The sequence below is a fragment of the Pongo abelii genome, chromosome 3 (genome assembly GCF_028885655.2).
Source record: "Pongo abelii isolate AG06213 chromosome 3, NHGRI_mPonAbe1-v2.0_pri, whole genome shotgun sequence".
Lineage (NCBI taxonomy): Eukaryota > Metazoa > Chordata > Mammalia > Primates > Hominidae > Pongo > Pongo abelii.
This window is the reverse complement of record NC_071988.2, coordinates 63,164,303-63,187,565: the sequence shown is the minus strand read 5'-3', so window position 1 is coordinate 63,187,565 and position 23,263 is coordinate 63,164,303. Positions and strand designations below refer to the sequence as shown.

Below are 23,263 nucleotides of genomic sequence, written 5' to 3'. Positions count from 1 at the left end.
AAAGGCAAATGTCTCACCCAGGACTCCACAATTCAGCCTAGCTACAGGCATGTCATAGTTTTTCTTTAGAGCAGCCATGGTAGACACTGTCGGTTATCTGCTCATAGCTATTCCCATCCCTTTCTTCTTTGTTAGAAAATTCCACCTCCCATGATAGCAGTCAAAAAAGACAAATACCATTATGCATCACTTAATGATGGGGATATCTTTTGAGAAATGCACCATTAGGCAATTTTATCGCTGTGCCCACATAATAGAGAGTACTTACACAAACCTAGATGGCATAGTCTACTACACACCTAGGTGGGCTATATGGTACAGCCTATAGCTTCTAGGCTACAAAACTGTGCAGCATGTACCGTACTGAATAGTGTGGGCAGTTGTAACACATGGTAAGTATTTGTGTAGCTAAACATATCTAAACATAGAAAAGGTATTGGGTTGACATTGTGGGGGCTATGATGTCACTGGGTCATAGGAATTTTTCAGCTTCATTATGAGATGATGGGATCACCATCCTGTATGCAGTCTATTGTTGACTGAAATCTTGTTATGCAGCATATGACTGTACTTGCTTTCCTAGGGATGCCATATGATCCATTTATGGCCACTGAGATGTAAAGGAAAGTCTGCTTGATGGTTTTTGAAAAAGATTTTGCTTCCTCATGAAAAGAAACATAAAAGAGCTACCTCTCCTACTTTCTGTCTTTGGATCTGAACCACACAGCCTCAGGACAAAAAAGCCAACATCTGAGGAAGGTAGATCAGAAGAATGGAAAGCATTTGGGATCCTTATCTATGAATCCTGAGCTAACTCTTGGGACTGCCTACCTGCAGATCTTCTATTACATGAGATTAGTTATATCTTTATGTCATATATTCTGTTACTTGCAACTGAGTGCACCCTGGATATCTGCTTTATTTCTTCATTTTCTATCTACCCCATTGAGCTCCGTAGAGCAAGGAATTGGCCTATTTTTTCATTGCCGTATCACCAGTTCTTAGAAAAGAGCCTGGTACATAGTCAATTCTTAATAAATGTCTGTTGAATGAATAAATGAATGAAAGAATGAATGTCAATAATCTTAATTGGCCCTCTACTTCTGTAGAATAAAGTCCAAAGGCTTAGCTGGTATTTAAGGCCCTTCATGATCTGGCCCCAATCTATCTTTCCAGGCTAATCTTTTACCTTCACATACCCTACAACTCAGGAAAGCTGGGCTATTTCCTGTCCTTCCAAATATCCTGTCTTAGTCCATCTGTGCCACTATTACAAAATACCACAGACTGGGTCATTTATAAGAAACAGAAATGTATTTCTTACAGTTCTCCAGGCTGGCAAGTCCAAGATCAAGGCACTGGCAGGTTCAGCTGTCTGGTGAGAGCTGCCTCCTCCAGATGGGAAGAACGTGTGTCCTCACATAGCAGAAGGCAGAAGCGCAAGTCAGCCAAACCTGCGTGAAGGCTCTTTTATAAGGGCCTTAGTCCTATTCAGGATGGAGTAGCCCTCATGGCCTACTCACTTTTTAAGGGCCCCACCTCTCAATACTATCACATTGACAACACCTGAGTTTTGGAGGGGACTCATTCAAACCATAGCACAACCGTCATGCTTTTTTGGCTCACTGGACTGGCATATGCTTCTCCTCCTCCACCTCTCTACTTTTCTGTCATTCTTCAAGCTCCAGATCTTCTCTCATAGCACTTTCTCCAATACCTTTCAGGTATAAATGCCTTTTCTATTCCGTGTTTCCTTCTCTTTTGTGCCTTTATCACTCTTACACATTTATGATAACTGTTCGGTGTACTCATGTCTGTTAGATTAGAAGTTCCTTGAGGCTAAGAAATTTACTCTCCTAAGAAAAATATAATGCTTTACCCTAGTAGGTGGCTAATACATTTTTGTGAGTGGAGGCATAAATAGTATTAAAGTGAGCCCATTAAATATTTCCATTTTAAAAATAATTTAGACCCAGGAATTGGTGCAGACTGTCATGGAAGCAAAGATCAGGAGGGGAAGGAAGGGAGGGAAAGAGACTTGTTGGAAGTGTTAGGAGCAAGCACAGATGTCTTTTCTCTTGCCGATGATAGCAAAGTTCTTAATGGAAGATGATCCCAATCAATAGAGCCAGACAGCTGATTTATATAATGGCATCAAGCTGAAATCGTGGTCTTTGCATAGTGTTGTGAAAGGGGAAAAGGCTACCAAGACTGGAATAGCCAGGGGACTCCACAAGTAGATCTGTGAGTATCAGTCGGTGGTCTTAAATATGTTTCTCCACCAGCAAGCCACAGAAGAGCTCCAGAGAGCAGCCTGCTTGAGGCTGGTCGCGGAAGACTGACGGTGGGGCTAGTGAGGCTGCTGTATTTTGGCTGCCGCCGCCGCTGCTGCCACTGGGCAGACACCGCAGTGAGGGGTCTGACCGCGCTGAGTGCTCTCGGGAATCTGGGCTCTGGCTAGGAATGCGAAGTTAAGAGAGGCAGGGCTGAGAGGTGGGCAGGACTCACCAAGGAGCTGCAAACCCAAACGAGAAATCTAGGGAGCAAAAGGAGAGGAAAGAGTGAGCTTGAGCCAAGACATCAGGCCAAGTGGAACTGGAGGAAATGTCATCATTGGTAAAGGAGGACTTGGAGAAGAAACTGTTTAAGCCACTCTCGCAGAATCTGTACGAGTTTATTGAAATAGAGTTCTCCGTCCAGGACAGGTATTACCTCTGTGTGTCAGGTAATCTGTTCCTTCTGTTATCATTTCAAAAAGCAAGTCACCCAGAGATGCTTGGATGATAGAGGGAATTTTTTTTTTTTTGTATTTATTTTCCTATACAGCACGTGTATCTTCTTCTGATAAGAACTTAACTATGCAAGGTTTAAGAATTTGGGTTCTACAGAATTTTTTAGAGTGTTAAAAATGAAAGAAAAAAACATTGTATTAGAATACTTTGGTTAATTGTGGAGAAATGAAACTGATGTGTCCTTCTCCTGATTTGATTATTTTGTCTCCAATCGTTTGTTTAATTCATTTGCATGGCATGCAATTTTATTGTGTAAGAGCTCATTTTTAAAAACGCAACAGAGAGCTCTCTGTATATTCTTAAATACATTGGAGAATTGAGTTATACAGCACCATTTGCAACTAGTCTGGAAAACTGGCATTCTCCCTTTTCATCCTAGGAAAAAAACAAAGCCTTAGATTTTCTTCTGAGGGCTTTAGACTTCCTGGTGGTTTATTTGAAGACAGAAATTATATTTTAAAACTTCTTTCTCTTATAGGAAGTGTGCTCACAAAAACAATACCTTAATGGTGAAACTAGTTCAAGAAAATGGAACTTTAAGGATAAGAGGATGTCCTCCAAACTATTTAACTAAAATAAAGATTTTTACTCTCATGTTTCCAAAATTCATAAAAATTGTTCAAAGCTAGGAACAGGCTTTTGCACTTAATTATGATTTGCCTAACCTGTGATTTCTGTGCTGAATTTAGACAGGAATGCTCATGCCTTTACTGAACAGAATATACAGTATTCCCTTTTCTTGGTCCATGCCTTTTAATACTTTTCAGGCGCTTAGGAGAAAAGAGCTTAGAAACTTTGTGTTCATTGTGGACTTGCCTATCTAAGGCACACACCTATTTTCAGAAAACAACTTCTTATAATTCCCTTTCTGGTAATTGACTTAGAAGGCCTTTCAAAGTTGTCAGGAGGGAGTGCTGTAAGGGAAATAGAATGTCTTTAAAGAACATGCCAAGAATTTTTAGAATTCTGTCATTTCTAATAAATATAGTAATATTTACCCAATAATAACATTAGAAATATTTATCTGACACTTTAGCATATTTTGCTATATAACTACAAAGTGTAAAGGGTATTCTAGTGACATAAAAAAATTAATTGGCCCAGGAAAAAGAAAGAAATTAAGTATTTTTAAAAGTCAATTAGAAACAATTTAAGAAACTACATCGTATCCTAGCCATCAAATCACTGTATCTTAAAATATTTTTACTGAATATATTAGAGAAGATGCTTATTCCAACATTAAAATGTAATAATTTTGTATTTGTTGTAATTTCCACTTTATAAAGCTGATTTCTCATTGGTAACATTAGTATACACATATTTTTAAAGAAAAACATGAAAAATTAAATAATCACAATAATTTATATATCTAACTTACCAAATATATCTTAGTTTCTCCCTCCAAATTATGTAATTAACTAGACTCGTTCTATCTGACATGAAAAAAAGTCTCCTAGATTTAAATGTTTGGAAATAATTCAATAATTCTGTCATGTAAGAAACAAGGAAAAAACAAGATCTTCCCAGAGGTGAGGAAGAGAAAACAATATTGTGCTATTCTAGACAATATTAAGACAATATTGTGCTATTCTAGATACAAGTTAACTTTATAAGCCATGTCAGTTCACTAACTTTTCACGACTCTCTTCTATATCACATCATCAATTTGAGAGCACTTTCTCCAAACGTAACACCTTTTTATGGCAATTTAAAAATTAATACATTTTGCTGGAACAGTAATTTAAAATAAGTCAGCGTATTGCTTGAATAGTCTTGGCTTTGACCATGCTTGACTCAGACAATTTCCATTGGTAATGAATCAAACAGATCACATCGTAATTGTTGAGACATGAAACTCCATACTTTGAACAATGGCCACCTTCAGGGAGTAGAGTCACATTATGATTTCCTCTTTATTCCCTACAACTAGCGCTTCTAAATTTGTGAGACTTGAGAGTCCAGTGTAGTCAAATTCCATCATGTATTTTTTCAATTAATGAAAATATGTTTAAATATGGTTAAGCTTTCTATTTATATGACCAGAGTCTCTCTTTTGCAGTGGTCTTGCAGCCAAAGGATTGTGACTTACTGTTAAATCTTGATATTTACCTGGTTGATATCAAAATTAGATGTCAAAAACTCAATTTCCCTTTCTGGTTTGCTAGGAGGTACATGGGGGATTTCCTGGGACCTCAGCCCACTCCCACCTTAGGGTTTGCATGGTCATTTCTCCCTGGGACTAGCGTCCCCTACCTAGAACATTATCACTGGAAGTTAAAAGTAGCATCTTCTTATGAAGGAGGGAGGAGCTCTATTATGTGCTGGCACTAGAAAGGAATAAGTCACATGTGCAATGATGAGAGTGCACATGAATTAAAGAAATGCTGAAGGACTCGACATAGTATATTAAAGCATTAGCCAAAACTGGATGGAAAGTAACAGGGCATAGTGGAACAGACCTTCACACACTTGGAATCAGGCAAACTTGGTGTGAAACCTGGTGCTGCTTTGCCACCCACCAGCTGTGAAATTTGGGACAAGATAATTAGGCTCTCTGGCCTCAGTGGTGACATCTCTGAAACAGAAATAAAAACACTTATATCTGCCCACAGTGCTCCCCTGTTAAATTCTTACTAGGATAAAACCAAATGTGATGCATTATATTCTAAATAAATAAAATTAAATTAAGGTTATAATTTTCAGATATGCAGAAAAAATAATTTATCATTAAAAATATGCTGAAATATATGTGTATATATGTATATACTATAAATACATAGTTATAGTAAAAACAAAATAGTAAACATATGTGTGTATATTTAATATAAAATAAAAAATTGATATATTGTATATTATGTTAATTTAAAATTGTATGTATATTCAGATGTTGATTATTTTTCAGTATTCTCATACTTCTAGAAAAACGTCTTCCATTCATAGATATTAATCTGAAAATAAATGGCATTTGCTAGAATTGTAAAAATAATATGCATAAATTCTCTCTATATATATTTTTTAAGCCGTACCAGAACTTCTCTGCGAATCAAAGAATCTAATAATCATTTACAATAATAATGTTAACAATAAGATTGTTAAATAAGAATGAGTTAACGAGAAAAGGAGGTTGCTAAAAATGATTTTAAAGACTTCATTTGGGACAACTACTGCTACATTTGTGAATTCCCAATATCTTAACAACAGAGAGCACAATCTAAAGAATTTCGTTCCTTAAGTTGTCATTTCAGGAGACAATAGTATTGTCTGGAAGAGGTTAGTTTAATTTTTCAGCTGTGAATTGAGAACAAACTATCGTAATACATAGTGTTTTGAAGATTTAAACATGGACTAATGTTTTAAAAAGTTTTCATATAATTAAAGATGTTATTAGCAGTAGTAGAATAACAATTATGCAGGCCAAAATATATCCAAACAACCATGCATATGTTCTGATTATAGAGCCAAACATAGTTTATGTGTATATTCTTTTTTATTTTTTCAAGTTGCAGGTTTACTCAAGGCTGGTTTTTTTTTTCTCGTTTTTGGCTTTTTTTTTGTTTTTGTTTGTTTGTTTGTTTGTTTGTTTTGAGACAGAGTCTTGCTCTGTCGCCCAGGCTGGAGTGCAGTGGCATGATCTCGATCTCGGCTCACTGCAATCTCCGCCTCCTGGGTTCAAGGATTCTCCTGTCAAGGTTGTTTTGCTACATAATAATTTAATATCTTCCCTTTTATGACCTATCATACTTCCTTTAATAAATATGAATAGATTTGGTTCTGTGACAACACAGAAATCTTGTGCTCAAAAAGAGAACACACTTGAAGAAATTCTAATTTGATGGTGTTTATTATTCTCTATGTTAAAAAATAATGAAAAGAAGAAATATAGGATTGATTTCTAAGTGATGCATTTTATTAAAAAATAAAATACATATATCATAAAATTCACAAAACTTACCAATTGTTACTGATTGTAACAATTAATTACAATCAGAATTGTCAAATGGGGAACAGACCTTGAATATTAAAGTAGATTTTATACTTTAAAATTCTTGCTCTTTGTCTTCTAAAGGTAGAAAAAAACACTTTATTATTTTTGCTCAAGACTCTGTATTTTTTTCAAGTCTCTCTCTCTCTCTCTCTCTCTCTCTCTCTCACACACACAAACACAAAATGCATTTGTGGAATATCACTAAATGTCTCTATGGAGGAATTTATTTTTATTTTATTTTATTTTATTTTTTGAGACAAGGTCTCACTTTGACACCCAGGCTGGAGTACAGTGGCCTGATCTTGGCTCACTGCAGCCTCAACCTCTGGGGCTCAGGTGATTCTCCCACCTCAGCCTCCTGAGTAGCTGGGACTATAGTCATGCGCCACTATGCCTGGCTAATTTATTAGTGTTTTTTGTAGAGATGGAGTCTCGCTATATTGCCCAGGCTGGTCTTGAACTCCTGGCATCAAGCCATCCTGCCTCAGCCTCCCAAAGTGCTGGGATTACAAGCATGAGCCACCACACTCAGCCCTACGCAGGAATTTAAATAAAATATTCTGATTCTCCAAATCAGGGTAATTGTAGGTGAAGGTTACAATATGGAAATGATGAAGCTCCCATTTGAGGCCTCTTGTTACCTTGCGTTTACTGTAACTTAGCATTTAGTTCTAAAAGGGCCGGTAGCTTGGATTTTGGAGTGGGGATATTATCATTATCTCTAAAATGAACAACCCACATCACCATCATCAGTTAGTAACTTATGAGACAGATTTTCCCAGTGGTTAATCTATTACCTTGGAGATCTAAATGTGGAAATCAAGATGATCTGCCAATTCTAAACTCCAAGCCATTTGCATCATTTGTAGAGTGACTAGGAGCTTGATTTCAGAGCTTTGAAGGGGGGAAGTATTTAAAATTTTTCATTATTAGCATGGCATTATTGATGATGCAATAAAAGGGATAGCTGTAAGGCATACCTGCTGAGGGCCAGGCACAAGTCCATTTAGTACCATTTATATGCTTTATTCCTTTTAATCTTCACAACCAGCTTATGTGATAGATAAAATTCCTGTTTCACAGGTGAGGAAACCATAGGTCACAAGAAGTTAAGTACCTAGTCCAAGGCCCACAGGTCATAAATCTAATTCTAAAACCCAAGTTTTTTTCCACTTTACCATATTGCTTCTAACCAGTAAGAGTAGATGCTTTTCTTAACACATTAGCCCGGCACTATGGTAAGTCCTTCACATATTTTATCTTATTTGCCACATCTATGCATGATAAAATTGAAGCATACAGTAGCTAAATAACTTGCCCAAGATAATCAGCTGCTAAGTGACTAATGGAGGCTTTAAATCCGGGTCCACTTGTGCCAAATTACTATGCAATATTACTTTTAGTAGGGACACTGACAAATGCTAGATTGGAGCTCATAAAGCCAAACCTTGCATATGCCTCATTGGATGTCCCTTCTCTCTTGGTACTTCTATTCCCACAAAATCACTTTCCTTCTCTTTCATTCTATCTCCCATTCTGTAAAAACATCAGCAACTCATGTTCTTACTTGCTTATACCAATTTTTTTCATTTTAAAGACCCTCAGTGTAGCCCAAAATTTGATTTTAAAAATATTTCTAAAGAAAAATATTATTTGAAAATTACTCTTTTGGCCAGGCATGGTGGCTCACACTTCTAATCCCAGCACTTTGGGAGGCCGAGGTGAGCATCTGGATCACCTGAGGTCAAGAGTTTGAGACAAGCCTGGCCAACATGGTGAAACTCTGTCTCTACTAAAAATACAAAAATTAGCTGAGTGTGGTGGTGGGTGCCTGTAATCCTAGCTACTCAGGAGGCTGAGGCAGGAGAATCACTTGAACCCAGGAGGCGGAGGTTGCAGTGAGTCGAGATTGTGCTGTTGCACTCCAGCCTGGGCGACAAGAGCGAAACTCCATCTCAAAAAAAAAAAAAAAAGAAAAGAAAAAAAGAAAATTACTCTTTTGATGAAAGTAATGATAGTCTTCTCAGTGACCCAAGACAGCACCATATATGTTGTAACATTTCACTGATGCTGCTTTTCTTCAATATCTCATAGTAATTTCTCTCCATTATTTAACTTAAATGATGAAAACAATTGTATAACAATAGAATGTAAAAGAAGAGTTGTTTCTTTAAAGCATTCTGTGCAACTTACTTGTGAGCTACTGTTTTCTTCTATTCTGCCAAATTATATTGGATCAATCGGGCAATGTTTCTTCCATTTAGCCTCATGAATAATAGTGACTATTTTACCGTGGTAATAGAGGCATTTATTAATGACAAAGTTTATTTTAAAATTTAAAGTGAAAATAAATGATTGGTATGAAGTTAAAATTATAATTCTGAAAATGCTGACTAAAATTAAAACTAGAACAGATTAACTCTGAAATTCCCTGAGTCTATAGATATTACTCACTAAATCATAGTTCGATAATGGAAACTCTGATGTTACTGAAAACAGCTAACATTTTGATTATATAAACACATTTCTGTTTTAAGACAATGTGATAGGTTTCCACTTTGCCACTGCATTAATGTGGATACGGCCATTTAATTTTAGCTGGCAGCAAAGCTCAAGTGTGGAAATTAGGGATTGGGTTGACTCCAGGCTAAGTAGACTTCTTTGGCTTGTGGCTAAAGACAATTCTTGGAGACTCCTTAGCTACAAAGGAAGCTGTTTTGTCAAAAGGTTAACTTTTAAAGAATGCTCTTTTACTTTCTTAGTTTGGTGTTAATGGGACAGTGACCATTAATGTAAGAAAATGTGATGACTCGTAGGACTCTGCTTCTTCATGTCTCTTCTCTCCATTCCCCACCTCCAACCTATCCTTCATGGAAGATCACAAAATAAGTTTCTGAAGCTTAAAAGCTCAGTCTGTCCATTCACTTTAAATCCTTCAGTGACAACTTCTCTGTCTTATACAGAGAAATGCATGGCTTTCAGAATAACCTTTGATCTTCTCAGCCTGGTATTCTAGACCCCTCAGGAATTAGTCTTGCCTAACTTGTTCCCTGCCACCTGTGCACCCTCACACCTCATGCCAGCAATACCAGATGCTTTTAATGACTTAAAAGTGTCAAGTATTTCATGCCTTTGTGTGAATGGTTTTCTAGAACTACCTTTACCCATCTTCATTCTGCTAACTTCTACGCCCTTTACAACTCAGGTTACCTCTCTCAGGAAGCTCTCCCAGACCCCCACTTGGATGAAGACATCCTTCCTCCACATTCCTCAATTACTTTGTCTATTTCTTATTTGCAGAACTGTGAGCACAGGTTTTCTTTCTGAAGATGCCTCTCCCTACAATCTCAGTGACAGCAGGAATGATGCCTTATGAGATTTAATGTTTTCAATTCCTAACACAGTGCTTGGTACAAAAAGGGCACTCAAATATTTATCAATTTAATGAGATGAATGCATGGCCTGCAAATGACCATAACATGCTTTTCATAACATGTAGATGAGGCAGTGGAATTTGCTCCGTGAAAATTACATTTTTCATACCTCCCCAACCCCATCCTCTCCCACCCCGTAAGCAGCATGTGAGACAGCTAGCTGGAGCAAGAACATAGTCCTTTGGTTCTGGGGTACAGCTTCTTTCTGGACATACAACTGCCTCCTGGTGGAGGAAAATGTCTCCAAGATCTTGTCCTTAGTAAGCATGACAGATTCAAGTGTGCCTCCACTTCACCACCTCTGCCTAACAGCTTCACTTTGAATCCTTTCATCTTCCCAAGGCTGACATCTACACCAGTGGAGATGGAACCTTTTTAGTGCTAGAGAAGGATAGATGGGCAGAAGCCCACCAACTTTGGCACACTGTCAGAGGGATCACAGACTCTAAACTAGCTCATTGACCCCAAGTTAAGGTCTTCTGCTTGAGGTCCTCTCCAGAAGATGTGCCTTAGTCACTCCCTCTGCCTCCAAAATGTATAATCCCTCCTCTTCCAAACTCCTAGAATATGTGATCTCCATCATAGCCTTTAGTCTTCCTTCCTATTACCTTTGTAAATCCTACCTAACCTTGAGGCTGGCACACAATGTGCACTCAAATAGTGTTAGTGCATGAAGGAGTCCTCTGCAAGTTGTCTTCTGCCCTCAGCATTCTAGAGAAACTTTCCTCATGGAGGAAATTCACGATCTTCTTCCAAGTCAGATTCAGTGCTAGGGCTGAACTCTGCCTTACCTAATAAAGGGACTTCATGGGATTGTCTCCAAACCTTTAAACTTCACTGTCCTCTTGATTCCCATAGCATTACATAGCTGGGCCTGTCTCTCAGACCCCTTCTCAGACGTCTTTCCTGGCATCTATTTTTCTTCTCACTTTCTCTCACCTCTTTCCTCTGCTCTTTTCTCTACAAATTTGGTTTGGGGGCCAGGCATGGTGACTGTCACCTATAATCCCAACATTTTGAGAGGCCGAGGCAGGAGCATGGCTTGAGGTCAGGAGTTTGAGACCACTATCATTATCACTGGATAATACAGTGAGACCCGTCTCTACAAAAAAAATTAAAAAATTAGCCAGGCATAGTGGTGCACTCCTGTAGTCCCAGCTACTCAGGAGGCTGAGGTGGAAGTATGCTTGAGTCCAGGAGGTTGAGGCTGCAGTGAGCCATGATCATGCCACTGTACTCCAGCTTGGGTAACAGAGTGAGACCCTCTTTCAAAATGAAAAACAAACAAACAACAACAACAAAAAACTGGCCTTGGAAACCTTTCCACACAAAAAAACCCAAGTATCTCCATTCCTAAACTACAAAACTTCCATCTCGTTCTCTTTTGAGATAATTTGTGGCTACTTCAACTGTGTGTCAAAAACAAAACTCATTTTTCCACCCAACCAACTCACCCTCTCTACTTTCCTATTTGGGTTTGTATTCAGTGTTTGGTTTTCATTCAGTGTTATTTCCATCCAGTGTTATTTAAAATCTTACTTGGGTTTTCCACTTCTTTATCCATGACCCACATCCCATGCCCAGGTTACTACAACAGCCTCTTAAAACAAACAAAACAAAACAAAACATTTTTAACAGTTACTGTAAACCAGGCACTATCCTAAGTTCTTTATATATTTTGTCTACTTTAGTCTTTACACCCTATGAATTTATATCATTCTGGTGTCTATTTTACAACATAAGAAAAGTGAGGTTTAATCTCTCTAGAGATTAAATCATTTACTTAGACCACACTGTTAAGAGATGGTGTCATGATTTAACTCCAGAATGTCCAGTGCCAGAACTCATTAAGCTGCAGTGCATTTTCCGGGGTCCTCCAGTTCCTCTTTCATTTCCTCTTCCATGTATCCTGTATGTCACTGCTGCCAGAAAAATTCTTCTTTAATAGAGTACCATTTCATTAGTCTTTTGCTACCAAAAGAGGGAGACTTAACGAACAGGTGTTGCTAAAAGAGCTTTCCCTGAACACCTGACACAGTGCCTTCTTCTGAGATTTGTCAGACTGCTCCCACTCCCTTCTCCCGAGGACTGAGCTCTGTCATCAACTCTCAGCTCAACTGGCTGTCTTGATTTCAGTATCACTGGCGCCATCAGGCAATGGATGCTCCTTTTGCTAGACCCAATTCTAGAGCCCTTACTATAATAGATCAGCCTCACATCACTCCATCCAGAAAAGAGAATTCAGACACAGGTCCAAAGTGGTTTCTGTTGCATTTCAAATCCAGAGTCTTTCAAAACATTTTCACAACCTTCTGTACCTAGTGAATCCTACTGCCCACATGTCTTAACATCAGCCAACCCATGCAGTCCACTTTCTTTGATTCTACCTGGTGACGTTAACTTCTATTGCTGATGCATTTCCACATGCTGCCCTTCACCTAGAAATGTCTGCAGTATGACCTCTGTCTTTTCAAAATTTAAGCCCCATCTCAAATTCTACTTCATTTGTAATTCCTGCCTTAACTACTTCAATCCTTTCCCTTCTCAGAACTCCTATTGAACATGTAGTCTGCTCCACATTACTTATCTTTCACTATGATTATACTGTGATATATTGTTTCATGTCTACAGCGCTAGGAGAGCATGTCAAAGTGATGCTTTCCAGAACCAAGAGAGAGTCTTCCCCCACCGTGAGAAAAAATTCCAGAGTCACTCTTAGAAGACAGAACCAGCTTGCAACTCTCTAAGTAACATGACTCATCTTGAAGGGAAATCTTAGGAATTCGATCCCCACCTGCCACCTCTTTATAATATGCTATTGTATGTGACAAGTGTGTTAGCCTTGTCTCCCCAATGAAACCATAAATTTTTAGAGGGCAGGGCCCATGTCTTTTACTTGTATCCCCTGTGGCATCTATTACAGTTCTATCATGCAAGTAGCAAATACTCAGTAAATATTCCTTTACCATAATAACTCATTGATAATTTTCAACTTAAGAGCTCTATGCTCAAATATTGATTCTTCCGATGTGTGTATATAAGACCAAATGATTTTAAGACCAAAAAAGCATTTCCCTCATTTTGTTCCCACAAAATAAGCAAAAATTTCCCATATCTTTCAAAGTATAGTACTAAAACTTTTTGTGCAAATGGCACATTTTGAATACTAGAATTTGAGAGACACACTTGAGAGGATTACAATCTCGAGCAATACCAAACGGGTTAACAATAGCTGTGATGCAAGCATTTCTACATTGTAAGTCTCAGAGTGAATTTAAAGCCAAGTGTCCACAGTTACTGCAGTATTTGCTTGGTCACTTACTCTTCAACACTATGTTGCTGTAAAGCATTACTGTTTACTTCCATGACCTCACTTTCTTATATTGTCATAAATTAAAATTCCAACCTGTTCTGATAAACACTTGGCACTGACTGTATGCTAAGGCTAAGCCTCTTATTTCCTGCCCCAAGATGAACCCTATTCTCTACCACAATGCTCAGAGCTCAAAGCACATAGCTCAATGTTCTATTTAACAGACATTACTGTGGCAGTATGTAACCACAACTGTAGCAAAAATAAAGTTAATACATTGAGCAAATTTGGGGGCATACTGTGAAGATTCAGATACATCAGGGCTCACAATTGAGGCACATCTATAATGTGGGTTCAATGTCATTTTATTAAAAGGGGATACATAAATACCAAAAAGTATGACTTGAATAATTTATTAGCTTCTAAGAATTTATGTAAACTAAGTATTTTTCTGTCCTACAGTGACCAAAAAGGAAGAAGTAAAAATAATCATGGTGAAACACTACAGAATAGGTTTAGATGAAAAATATGAAGTAACAAAAAAGTGGTCTTTGAACGATCTGCAGATGATTGATGGAAAAGAAGCAGATACTGTAAGTATTACATTTTATAAGGAGATGTGGAATCAATATGCTGGAGATCTTTATGTTCAATATCCTGCTTCATATATTCTTGGCATGTACTAAGTGTTAAGATGACATTATATTGTTCGTAAGTGGCATAGTTTAATCTACTGGGATGATGTACTGGTTTTTTGATTCTGTTTTTATGAGTTTCAAGTGGAATTTTGTCTATTAAATTTAAAAGCACCTTTCCCAAGGGCCTCTTAACAGGTTAAACACAATCTACCAGTCAATCCTGAAAATTTAAATGCCATTTTTCCAAATATATGATGCTTCTACCATCACTTTCTCCCCACCACAATTTCCTCTATAAATTTAGGAGATTTCTTCCCTCACTTCAAATTTTACCATCAGCAAGCCCACTTCGTCCTCTAGAAGGATGGAAATCCTATAATCTTAGAGTTGAAAGTGGAGAAAGAGTAGATACTACAATCTCCCCACTTGACCCCTGACAAGTGATTTTCACAGTCTGTTTTTGAACTCTGCTCTTGATGGAGAACCCTTCCCCCTTGAACTTTCTACCTCCACAATGCTTAAGTACTGACTCCTGAGGCTTCAACTGCCCAATTACCTTTAACTGTTACCCAGATTTCCCATTGAGTAAAGTCTTATTGACTCTCTGCCCTCATACACTCATTATGGCATGGGTGGAAATGTATTATAACCATAATCCTACAAACTGCAATTGTTGGGTTACTCTGAATTCCCTCTAGACAGAAAGCTCCTTAAAAATTAGGACCATGGTTTTCATCCTTTATCATAGCCTGATAGATGATAGGCACTCAGTAAGTCTTTGTAGTGTTATTGTTGAATGAATTAGAACTTTAAGCTCATTTATTCTCAATCTTAATAAATGCCATAGTCTTCATTTGGCCTATTGTTCCAACCTTTAAAATCTTCTAATATTGTTATTTTTTAATATCACTATAGTATGATTCAGATTTAATGAGCACAACATTTAGGACTTCATCCAAGTCAATAATAAAATTGATGAGGCAGGCAGGCCAAGTATGTACCTCTAGATCATTGATGGTTACCATTACTACTGCTAGTAGTACTGTTACTTGCTACTACCAATATTCAGTAAACTCTTTGAGGTGCCAGAAACCAGGCTAAGCTCCTTTCATGTATATTTTTACATAATCACCATAAAACCTTTTGAATTAGATTATATTATTCCATTTTACAGATGAAGAAAATGAGACTTAAAGAGATTGACTTGCCCAAGGTGACATAGCTATTGAGTGGTAGAGCTAGACTTTACCCAGAAATCTATTAATTTGCCTTCTTTGGATTGGTTGTTGAAAACCTCTACAAATTCATATATTCATTTATTCCTTCATTCATTTATTGAGAATTTATTGTATACCAGTCCCCGCTAGGCTCTGAGGATACTGTAGAGAATTAGCCAAAAGCACTTATCTCTGCCTTAATTATTCATCTAATCTGAATATCTAAAATTTGTCATTTACTAAAATCAACATATACTATCTGCTATTACCTGGACTTTTCAACTTAAAAACCTTTTTAAAAAAGTTGATGTGTTTGACATGACTTCTTGGCAAAAGAATGCTGGGTTTCATTGCTGTGTTTCCTAAATATTCATGTAACACCTTTCTGACAATATGTTCTACCTAAATGTTTGATGCTTAGGAAATGGTTAAGTATATTATTACATATCTGTATGATAGAATATTATACAGCCATTATAAAACATGCTTCCAAAAGAATATCTCAGAACACAATTGTTCAGCCACTTAACAAGTTTTCTAAAAATCAACTAAATATAAAACTTTTCTAAAATATTACATCAATTTTGCATATTTAGTCATGTTATTGAAATATGAATCTTAATGTTTTTACAAAAAAAAGTCAGTATATGTATATATGTATATACATGTATATGTAAAACAAACCGGTACTTTAATAAGTTACCTCTGTGATAAGATTACAAATTGTTTAATTATTAATTTCTGTTTTATATTTTTCTGTACCTGTCAAATTTCTATAATACTGCATTTAATTTGATCAGAAGTGCAGGTCAAGTTCACTAATCTGTAGTTTCAGGAACTAGCCCCACAAATTAACTATCCCCACCAATCTTTGGCCCATTTTTCTTGTCTTTTTTCTCCAGCTCTCAAATATTACCGATGTTATCATTGATTTTTACAAGTTTGCTCAATGCCCAGGATTGTATTCACCAGGACTGTCAATTTAGATTCATTTCAAATCAACTAACTGTGCTCTATTTTTTCCTCACTTTTCATGGCCTTTAATTCCATCCCAACATTGTTGATTCTTCCCTTTTCCCTTTCCAATTTGAAGATTATTATCTTTCATAGTGAACAAGATACAAAATATAGGTTGAGTATTTCTGGTTTTCTCATCACTTTAAGACCTAAAATATTAAATTGCCAGAAGAAAAACCATAATATCTAAAGAGTAGTTCTTGCAAGATTTATTTTCTATGGATGAAGTAAAAATATCCTGACTGTTCTGGGAATTTCTACTTCTCTTTTTTGAAATCTAATCCTTGGGGATCAGCATTTATTACATTTTTTACATTTACATGATTGCATTTAATTTACAATAAATGTAATAATTTATATTATTACATGTATTACATTTACATATTAATAGCAATGATACAGTTTTATAGAGAGCAATTTTGAGCCAAAAAGTTGTCAACTTTAAAGTGGAATGGAATTGAAAATGAAGTCAATTTATAAAGCAGAAATCAAAATGACTGGGGATTTGGAGACTGGTGCAACAGGAGACAGGATGATGTAGCAAAAATTGAGCTTGTGCTGATTGAGATCTTGGGTTTTGTCCTGGCTCTGCCAATAACTAAATGTGTGACCTGGACTTCATATCTCTGGAAACTACTGTGTTATCCCAGCTAAAAACATATCAATAAATGATTCCTGAGATCCCTTTTAGTTCTAGCATTCTATCAAAAGAGAGAGAGACAGAGACAGGCAGATTTGTATCCTATGTGCATGCATATTCAGGCTCCAATTATTACGCTAAAGGAAAATATTACTCATTTGCAATTATCTCAAAGGCATGAGGGGTATTTTCTACCTGATGAGGAGCAAATGTTTGCAAGAGAAAACTCCCTAAGGAACATGATTTGTATCTGGTGATGCAATGGATGTGCTTTCCCTTTATGGAGATTCTTGGCAGAACTGTCTTTCAAGCTGTAGTTATGAGCGCCAGAAAAAAAAAAAATGTGAATGTGACTATAAAAGTGCTGCACTTAAAAACCACACCACCTTTATACATTTTTTTTAAGTATGATTATGGTTTTTTAATTTTTATTTTATTTATTTCTTTTTATTTCAATAGGTTTTTGAGAAGCAGGTGGTGTCTGGTTACATGAATAAGTTCTTTAGTGGTGATTTCTGAGATTTTGATGCACCCATCACCCAAGCAGTGTAACTGTACCCAATGTGTAGTCTTTTATCCCTCACTGCTCCTCCTACCCTTTCCTTGAGTCCCCAAAGTCCATTGTGTCATTCTTATGCTTTTGCATACTCATAACTTAACTCCCACTTATGAGTGAGAATATGTGATGTTTGGTTTTCCATTCCTGAGTTACTTCTCTTAGAATAATGGTCTCCAATTCCATCCAGGTTGCTGTAAATGACATTATATCATTCTTTTTTATGGCTGAGTAGTATTCCATGATATATAAATCATAATATATGTTATTTATATATTATTATTTCTTTATCCACTTGTTGGTTGATGGGCATTTGGGCTGGTTCCATATTTTTGCAATTGCAAATTGTGCTACTATAAACATGCATGTGTAAGTATCTTTTTCATATAATGACTTCTTTCCATCTGGGTAGAAACCCAGGAGTTGGATTGCTGTATCAAATGGTAGTTCTACTTTTAGTTCTTTAAGGAATCTCCCCCTTCTTTTCCATAGTGGTTGTGCTAGTTTACATTCCCACCAGCAGTGTAAAAGTGTTCCCTTTTCACCACATCCATGCCAACATCTACTATTTTTTTATTTTTTTATTATGATCATTCTTGCAGGAGTAAGGTGGTATTGCATAGTGGTTTTTATTTGCATTTCTCTGATCATTAGTGATATTGAGCATTTTTTCATGTTTGTTGGCCATTTGTATATCTTCTTTTAAGAATTGCCTATTCATGTCCTTAGCCCACTTTTTGATCAAATTGTTTGTTTTTTTCTTGATGATTTGTTTGAGTTCCTTGTAGATTCTGGATATTAGTCCTTTCTTGGATGTATACATTGCAAAGATTTTCTCCCACTCTGTGGGTTGTCTGTTTATTCTGCTGATTATTTCTTTTGCTGCCCAGAAGTAAAAGCATGATTCTGTTTTGTTTTTAACTTTTTTAAATGGTAATATCACAGTCTTTAGGAACTATCATTTATTAAGCTCCACACTCGTTTATATGATTTTTCGCATGTAAATTTCACAGCAGCACTATCTAAAATAAGGAGAAAAATGAGAGTCAGATCAGATAAGCATTTTGCCCATGGAATAATCAAAATGGTTGTCTAACTTTAAAATTCATCCTCTATTTCCTGCCTCCTGCAAGAATTTTCCTATTTAAAAAACAAATTGCAAATATGTAAGTTGCTTGCATATGATGTTACATACTACATGCTGGTGAATTATTAATACTCCTGTTTGGTTGAGTCCTCTGCCTATTTGTTATTTAGGGCAATGTTTGCCTCCACTTCTCCTTTCTTAGGACTACTTCAGGTCAGTTCAACACACATTTGTTGAGAAATTAGTAGTCATCATGCATAAGTACTAGGAACATGATGATAAATAATGCAAAATATCTGTCTTGAAGAAGAGTTAGGAGTTAGTCAGATAATGAATGTGAAAGCATTTTGTAAACTTTTTAAATGCAAGGCCTCATTGTTACTGCTATTAACAGTAGCAATTATTATTTTAACATGTAGGACCTAGATCAGGTTTGGTTTCCACTTTTTCATGAAGCATTTCTGCTACAGATATAGTAAGAGCCTAGAGGCAGTCTTTAGTAAATTTGTCAGTTTCAGTCGAATGATTCAATAGTCCTTGCTATTACCTTCAAAAGTAATTCCTTGCTGTAAACTTCAAAGGCAGCAAATTGGTGATCTGTATCATGCCAATGGCTAGCTATCATGTATTTCTTCCTTCTACCTTTGAAATAGCACAAGGAACCAACCTCCTACTAAAAAGGGAGAGAAACCTTTTCTGTTTTCCAGAAGTCTGTGAGTTTATTCTCTGCTTTATTTATTTATTCCCTACTCATCCTCTCCAATTCATTACACTGAGAAGACTTAATAACTGCACAGTCTGAGTCACATTTTATTTGTATAATTGAAAAAACATAGATGCTTCAAAAATAACCTTTCTTATTGTTGATTTTTAGACGCAATTACTTTGAAGTAGGTAGCTTTGGAAAGCCCATTTGTAGATTTTAGAAATATGTTTGATATTGATACTTTACAATCAATAAACATATCCAAGAGAATATGAGAGAATCCAGGAAACCTAACTACTTTCTTGGCTACCAACTAAATCATGTCTCTCATTCTCTTCCAGGACAATCCATTTTTTGATCTGCACTTCAAGAAAGTGTACAGTTTGGAAGCATATAGCTGTGCTTCTAAATATGCCTTTGCTCGAACTGTAAATAAGCTGAATCATGCATATCTTAAGAAGGACTTACAGATCGTGAACTTTGATTCTACATACATTAACGATGATTCCATTTGGTCCTCCAACAATAAGGATTGTTTGGTCCTTATGAGAATATGCTTTTATGCTTTCAATCTTGTGTGCTTGTCCCTATGTCCCTTGCCACTCTGAAGCTGTGTACCACGTTCCTTCATCAGTGGCCTATGAAAATGGTTTCCCAAGTAAATATTGATGGTCATAATTTTGTTTTTCCTTCATCAGTGATTATTATAATTTAAATAAAAATAAAGTAATGCTTTGTGAATTGCAGTGTAATGCATTTTAATGTAATCATTCAACATTCAAGACTTCTTGCCAGTGTGATCCTTGGTAACTTTGGTAGGAATTGGGTGGTTTTGACTAAATTAGTATTCTCCTAAAGAGTGTGAAGAAAAACCATAAAAGACCTAAGTATGTGGAAAAACACCTTGTGTTCATGGATAAGAAGACTTAATATCATCAAGATGTCAATACTACCAAAAGTGATCAGCAGATTCAATGCAATTACTATGAAATTTCCAACAGCCTTTGCTGCAGAAATGGAAAAGTTGATCCTCAAAATTCATATGGAATTTCAAGGGGTCCCAAATAGATAAAGAAAAAGAAGTACAAAGTTGGAGAACTCACACTTCTTGATTTCAAAACTTATTATTGAAGCTATAGTAATCAAAACAGTGTGGTACCTATATAAGGAAAAACCTATAAACCAATGGAATAGAATTGAGAGTTCAGAAATAAACTCATACATTTATGGTCAACTGATTTTTGACAAGGGTGCCAAGTCCATTCAAAAAGCAAAGAATAATCTCTTCAACAAATTGTCCTGGGATGACTGTATATCTACATATAAAAGAATTAAGCTGGACCCCTACCTCACACCATGTACAAAAATTAACTAAAAACATAAAACAAGAACAAAACATAGAGGTAAATGGGCGATGGGTTTTTGTGACATCAAAAGCATGAGCAAAAAAAAAAGAGATAAATTGGACTTTATTAAAATTAAAATCTTTTTGCATCAAAGGACATTATCAAAAAGTGAAAAATAAACCTACAAAATGGGAGAAAACATTTACAAATCATATATTTTATAAAGGTCTAATATCCAAACTATATAAATATATTCTACAGCTCAATAACAAAAAGACAAGCAATTCAATTTAAAAATGGGCAAGAACTTGACTAGACATTTCTACAAAGAAGATAGACAAATGGCCAATAAGCACAGGAAAAGATGTTTAATATCATTAGTCCAGAGAAAAATGCAAATCAAAACCGCAAAGAGATACCATAGCACTGACAATACCACTTAGATACCACTAAGGATGACTATCATTTTAAAAATGGCAGGCGTGGGAGGGAATAAGTGTTGGCAAGAGTGTGGAGAATTGGAACCATCATACATTGCTGGTGGGAATGTAAAATGGTTCAGCCACTATGGAAAAGAGTTTGGCAGTATCTCAAAAAGCTAAACAGAGAATTAATATATGACCCAGCAGTTCCACTCCTAGGTATACATACACACACACACAAAATGGAAACAGGGACTTGAATAGATATCTGTACACCAGTGTACACTGTGGCATTATTTACAACAGCCAAAAGTGGAAACGACTCAAGTGTCCATCAAAAGATGAATGAATAGACAAAAAAAGTGGTACAGCCAAACAATGGAATATTATTCTGCCTTAAAAAGAAATGAAGTTCTGATATGTGCTACAGTATGAATGAACCTTGAAAATGTTATTCTAGGTAAAATAAGCCAGACACAACAGGATATATATTGTATGATTCTCCTTACATGAAATATCTAGAATAGGCAAATTCAGAGACAGAAGTAGATTAAAGATTTACAGGAACTGGGAGGACAGAAGAATGGAGAGTTATTGCTTATCTGTTACAGAGTTATTACTTATCAGTTTCTGTATGGGGTGATGAAACAGTTTTGAAAATGGTGATGGTTATACAATCTTGTGAATGTAATTAATCCCACTCACTGAATTGTACATTTAAAATGGTAAAATAGCAAATTTAATGTTATATATAACCACAAATTAAAAAAAATAATGTAATAAGCCAAAAACCATTGAACTGTACACCTTACTTGGGTAAATTTGTATGATATGTGAATTATATCAGTATCTACATACTTATATAACCTAGATCTATAATCTATAATTATATCTAAGGCTATTAAAAAGAGAAAAAGTGGTCTTTAAAAAGAAGAAAATCTTGTCATTTGTGACAACATGAATAACCCTGGAAGACATTATATGGAGTGAAATAAGCCAGGTCCAGAAAGACAAATACAATATGATCTCATTTACATGTGGAATCCAAAAAAGTATATTTCATAGGTGAGTACAGTAGTGGTTACCAGCGGCTAGGGGGTTGGGAGGGTTAGCGGGATTAGGGAGATACTGTTCAAAGGATACAAAATGTCAGTTAGACAGGTGAAACAAGTTCAAGAGATCTATTGTATTATATATTATGGTAACTACTGTTAATAATTACATATTGTTTACTTGAAAATTGCTTAAGAGAATAGATTTAGCTTGATTTACCCATTGTACAATGTACACGTATTTCAAAATATCATGTTGTACCCCATAAATATATACAATTTTGGCCAGTGCTTTGAGAAGCCACGGTGGGAAGATTGCTTGAGACCCAGGAAATTCAAGACCAGCCCAGGCAATGTGGCAAGACCTTGACTCTAGAAAAAAGTTAAAAATTAGCCAGGCAGAGTGACATGCTCCTGTAATCCCCATTACTCAGGAGGCTGAGGCAGGAGCCCAGGAAGTGGAGGGTGCAGTGAGCTATGATCGCACCACTGCACTCCAGCCTGGGCAACGGAGTGAGACTCTGTCTCTTAAATGAATAAATAAATAAATAAACATGGGAGTCATTGCTGCAGACATGACCAACAAATTAATGCTTAAATTAGTGGGTAAAAGTTTAGGCAGAGATGGGATGTTTTAATAGCCTCAAAGTGTCCCCCCTAACATATTTGTTGACTAAAAATAAAAAAAAAAATGTAAGTTGGCAATAGTAGACATCTGCTAAACATCATCTTAACCAGGGATCAAGGATAACATTCCAGTATGGGGACATATCAATATTGCATGTCACTGGATATGAGGCACTAAGAAAGGCACATCACCTCTGATATTCCTCCCATATCCATAACCCTAGTCTAGCCATGAGACAACATCAGGCATACCCAAATTCAGGGGCATTCTACCAGGTACCACTCTTCAAAAGTGTCAAGGTCAGGAAAGACAAGGAAGAACTGAGTGAATTTGTTTGCTAGGGCTGCCATAACCAACTATCACAAATTGAGTGACATAAACAACAGAAATTTCTTGTCTCACAGTTCTGGAGTTCAGAAGCCCAAAATTA

At 36.3% G+C, this 23,263-nt stretch overlaps 1 protein-coding gene and 1 long non-coding RNA gene across 4 annotated transcripts; one reads left to right on the top strand and one right to left on the bottom strand.

Annotated features, from left to right (window-relative positions):
• Positions 1–2,046: 2,046 nt before the first annotated feature.
• Positions 2,047–7,659, bottom strand: LOC129058790 (uncharacterized). 2 transcript variants are annotated; one of them, XR_008524192.1, is made up of 5 exons: positions 7,575–7,637; positions 6,745–6,852; positions 5,252–5,367; positions 3,626–3,706; positions 2,047–2,536 (listed from the first exon to the last, which is right to left on the bottom strand). It is a non-coding gene; the product is annotated as an uncharacterized LOC129058790 (long non-coding RNA). The 2 variants fall into 2 exon arrangements; XR_008524193.1 differs by lacking the exons at positions 3,626–3,706; positions 6,745–6,852 and having other exon boundaries at positions 7,575–7,659.
• Positions 2,605–20,131, top strand: EXOC1L (exocyst complex component 1 like). 2 transcript variants are annotated; one of them, XM_054553462.2, is made up of 4 exons: positions 7,763–8,015; positions 12,843–13,031; positions 13,987–14,117; positions 19,727–20,131. In XM_054553462.2, the coding sequence occupies exons 3-4, from the start codon at positions 14,016–14,018 to the stop codon at positions 19,991–19,993; spliced, it is 369 nt and encodes a 122-aa protein (XP_054409437.1). In that variant the 5' UTR covers positions 7,763–8,015; positions 12,843–13,031; positions 13,987–14,015; the 3' UTR covers positions 19,994–20,131. The 2 variants fall into 2 exon arrangements, with proteins under 2 accessions (XP_002814826.1, XP_054409437.1); XM_002814780.4 differs by lacking the exons at positions 7,763–8,015; positions 12,843–13,031 and adding an exon at positions 2,605–2,725 and having other exon boundaries at positions 19,727–20,118.
• The last annotated feature ends 3,132 nt before the right edge of the window (positions 20,132–23,263 follow it).